We start from the raw sequence: 4,170 nt of genomic DNA on the forward strand, positions 1-4,170 counted from the left end.
GAGCGGTGCTCGGTGGTTATCCCTAGGTACCCGTCATGGCCCCTAATCGGGTCGTGACAAATACATTCATCCTAATAGGATATAGGGACTTTAGATTGAAAAAATAGTCATCTAGCAAGTTCCAAAAGATGTCTATGTTTTCTTTCCACCACCCCATTTTTTTGTGAGGTGGCAGTGTAACTTCTTTGATGAAAATTCCCTTATCTTTTACAAAAATTGTCTCATGTGAACCTCTTCCTAACTCAAGAGCATTGTCAGATCTGATGCTTTTAACATGAACCTCAAACTGTCTTCCTACCATAGACAAAAATGTTTTAAGAACAGGAAAAGCGTTGCTCTTGTTTGTTAATAAAAAGGTCCAAGTTCCTCTACTATAGTCATCAACTGTAGTAAGGAAGTACCTATTTACATCCTGAGTGGGGTGCTTATATGGCCCCCATATGTCTATGTGAATTAACTCAAAGATTCTGGTAGACTTTATGTGATTGGTAGGAAAAGGAGACTTGGTTTGCTTAGCCTTTTGGTATATGTTCACACATATTCAAATTTAACAGGGAAATGAATGAAATGAAACTTTTTCATTACTGAGAAGCGTAAATGCCCAAGCCTAACATGCCAAAGCTTTACATCTGACATATCATTGGCACAAACTGGATTTAAAGAAAGACTAGACAAACTATTGGAATCACTTCCTTTTTGAATTGAAACTACACTGTCATTGCTTAAACTCTTAACACTTGACACTTTAGGATGTAAGAGATATAGTCCCTCTTTCACTTCACCAAAAGCTCTAACTCTCCTCAAAGACTGGTCCTGCAATATACACTCAGTGGATGTAAAAAATACTGAGCAAACAAGTTTAATACATAACCTATGATAGAGAGGAGATTGTACTTAAAATATGGGACACAGAGCACATTCTTAAGAGTAAGATTGTGTAGAATGGGTACACTTCCTGTATGTGTGACATTTATCCTAAAAGAATTAGGCAGACTGATCTTTACTGAAACAGGAAATGCAATTAATGATGAAAAGGAAGATGAATCAAAACACATGTGTTCTGATGCGCCTGAATCTATAATCCAAGTCTTAGAGTCATGAATAGACAAACAAGATCCTGAATATTTTAAAATTTTACCAGCACATCCATTGGCATTGATCTATGGATTAGATGTGCTTGTTCTCCCCAGCTGCATCTGCTTATAGAACATTTTTGCTATTTATGTGCACTGCTCCTTGCTAAACTGCATCTGACCATGTGTAGCAGGTTCATTTTGCATTGCAAAGTCCTCTTGCACTTCCTCAGTTATTCCTGCATTTGTTTTTGCTTGTGCTCCATCTCCTTTTTTATTGTTGAATTCAAAATCCTCAGTAAAGCCATACAACCTATAGCAGTCATCCTCAATGTGTCCCACTTTGTGACAGTGTGTGCGGGTCACATTTGGGTTGTATTTGCTTTTCTTTCTAAACTTCTTAGGTGCATATGTTGTTTTCTCAGAAGAATTTCCAAACCTTTGTGATGGTGCTCCATTTCTGTACCTTGTCTAGTTTCCAGTTTTCTGAATATTTCCTTCCTTGATTTCCTAACATGAATGAATTTGAATCTGATGGGATTTGTGCATTGACATACACCTAGCATGTGAATATACATCATTTAATCCCATTAAGAATTGAATCATTCTTTGATCCTCCAGTGATTTTGTTAGTTTCTTCTTCCTTTCACAGATGCAATCAAAAGTACAAACTATATCTGAGTTCAATGAGTCTAGTTCATCCCATAACTTTGTTAGTTTGGTAAAGTATCTAAGATATCTGTGTTTCCCTGTACTAACACACTCAACTCCTTTTTGTAGATGATAGAGTTTTGCTCTATTTGACCTTCCAAACCTTTGTTCCAAATTGATCCACAATTCCTTTGCTGATTTGGAATAAATAACACTATCCCTGATGTTCTTTAAGACTGAGTTCAATAACCATGCTATAACCATATCAGCAGCTCCATTGGAGATAATCTAAAGAATCCAGATCTGGTGCAGTGTAAGATCCATTAATGAATCCAAGTTTTCTATTAGCAGAAAAAGATATGAGAAGAAACATTCTGCATCCTGGAAATCCCTTTCCAAAAAAAATAGAGTGCACCAAGGTCATTCCAAGTGAATCTGAAGGCTGCAGATAATAAGGGTGATTTGGATCAGTCATAGTAGTTTGTTTTTCAACAGAGGAAGTTGATCCAACAACAACTGGGGTTTGCTCAGTCATACTAATTCAGATTTTGAGTGATAGGTTGCTTATTTGAAGAAGAAGAAGAAGAAGAAGAAGAAGAAGAAGAAGAAGAAGAAGAAGAAGAAGAAGAAGAAGAAGAAGAAGAAGAAGAAGAAGAAGAAGAAGGTTGACAATGATGATGATATGAAGGATGCTTGGATCAAGCTCTTTACTGCTTTGATACCATGTTAGAATATTGAGAGTGTGATTTGGAAATTTCCTTGTAAACTGATGATCCAATCTGTACAATGCATATGGGATTTTATACAATTATCCTAGGGACTAAATGCTAATTTCTACTCATTATGAATTCTGTACAACTCATAGAGAATCAAAAGTGTCAATTACTCTATGTGACTATGTATATAATAACTATCATATACCTCCTTAACATTTTGGGTTGTTATATGTACAAGAGTTGGGCCTTCTTCCTTCTTGTTTTGTTATGCTTTGTTGAGCCCATTATCAATTCGTTCAGCCCATTAACATAAGGAATATGATGGCCCAAGTTAATAAAGGCAACAGATGTCAACCTCGTAAACTCAGACCAAACATTTCACTTCATCAACTTATCATCTTCTTTAACTCATCCTCTCGATTGCTTCTTGAACCATCGCCAGAATTCTCACCGGAGATATTATTTCCAACACTGCTACTCCTATTTTGGAAAAACACCACTCACATACGTCCGAACGAAGAAGAACCGCAAAAGAAAGGACCTGAACACCAAGGACATGACTTTGAACTAGACAAACAGCGACAACCATTTCTTGGCCAGCTTTTGTTAGTTAACAGAGATAAGAATCCACAACACAGTGTGTAATAATATCAAGAATAACCAGATGAAAACATTTCACACAATATAAAGGAATGCAAATAGTTCTACGCAACGGAAAATCTTGGATGTCGACGCTATGAATTTTCTGATTAGACATGTAGGTTGTGAAATATATGTTTAACCCTATCTATATTAGTTTTCACATAGATACATAATGTTCAAGTCAGAAGCCATGGGATATGTGGAACCCATGACTTCTATGTTGTATATTTGTATCTGACACTGGTTCTACAAGGCTAGCCGTGAAACAACAGTCTCCTTGTTTACATGGACTCAGTTTGTTTAGGCTATCGCCAGTGGCGGAGCCAGGATTTTCACCTAGGGGGTTAAAAAATATAAAGAAATAGATATATGAAGAAGGCAAGGGGGTTCAACATTTACTATATATACATAAGAAAATAATTCTGACCTTATATAAACACTATAATCTTTGGCGGAGGGGGTTCGGATGAACACCCTGGAGCCCACCTAGCTCTGCCCCGGCTATAGCATGAGATAATTGTTATGACTCGCTTTTACCCGGGTTAAGGTATAAAAGTTACTACGAGATTGTTGGTGCTCTAATTGGATTTTAGTATTTTTTTAGAGTCGCCACCTAATTTATGAAAGGAAAACTAGGAAAATTGGGTTTTTCAAGCAAGAGAGAAATCTTTTGGGTACCAAAGTTCGAGGTAAGGGTTCTGGTGATCCCCTAGGGAAGATTTTACGCACCCTAGTATTAAAGATCCGTAGAATACGGTTGACCGACGAGCTTCAATGTGTGGTTAATGTATTTATTTGTTTAAAAATGTTTAACTTTTCGCAAAAAGTCATTTTTTGTTCATATCATAATTTCGATAAAAAATTCGGCAAAAAGTCCCTTTTAAAAGGGGTTTTTGGTTTGAAAATCCATGTAAGTGTTCAACACCCTTTATTACCGGACTAGGACATACTCGGGATTTCTCCTGAGTAGAGTCGCTACTATTCTGATCCTAATAAGATGAGTTTAGTTCTTACGGATTTTTATTTTTAGATAAGAAAATACAGAGTATTCTCCTATATTTAAACATATATATATATATATATATATA

General features: G+C 36.3%; 1 protein-coding gene across 1 annotated transcript; it reads right to left on the bottom strand.

Annotated features, from left to right (window-relative positions):
* Positions 1 to 237: 237 nt before the first annotated feature.
* Positions 238 to 2,259, bottom strand: LOC132639411 (uncharacterized). The gene is made up of 6 exons (XM_060355858.1): positions 2,140 to 2,259; positions 1,888 to 2,012; positions 1,256 to 1,386; positions 918 to 1,117; positions 586 to 813; positions 238 to 294 (listed from the first exon to the last, which is right to left on the bottom strand). The coding sequence occupies exons 1-6, from the start codon at positions 2,257 to 2,259 to the stop codon at positions 238 to 240; spliced, it is 861 nt and encodes a 286-aa protein (XP_060211841.1).
* Between the last annotated feature and the right edge of the window lie 1,911 nt (positions 2,260 to 4,170).

This window comes from Lycium barbarum, chromosome 5, assembly GCF_019175385.1.
Source record: "Lycium barbarum isolate Lr01 chromosome 5, ASM1917538v2, whole genome shotgun sequence".
Classification (NCBI taxonomy): Eukaryota; Viridiplantae; Streptophyta; class Magnoliopsida; order Solanales; family Solanaceae; genus Lycium; species Lycium barbarum.

What these genes read in the sequence shown, in the direction of transcription:
- LOC132639411 (XM_060355858.1), bottom strand. Translation starts at nt 2,259, where the DNA reads ATGACTGAGCAAACCCCAGTTGTTGTTGGATCAACTTCCTCTGTTGAA. An exon ending in ACAATCTTACTCTTAAGAAT is followed by an intron (nt 814 to 917) that starts GTGCTCTGTGTC and finishes TGTATATTGCAG; the next exon opens with GACCAGTCTTTGAGGAGAGT. An exon ending in TTGGGCATTTACGCTTCTCA is followed by an intron (nt 295 to 585) that starts GTAATGAAAAAG and finishes TGTCTATGGTAG; the next exon opens with GAAGACAGTTTGAGGTTCAT.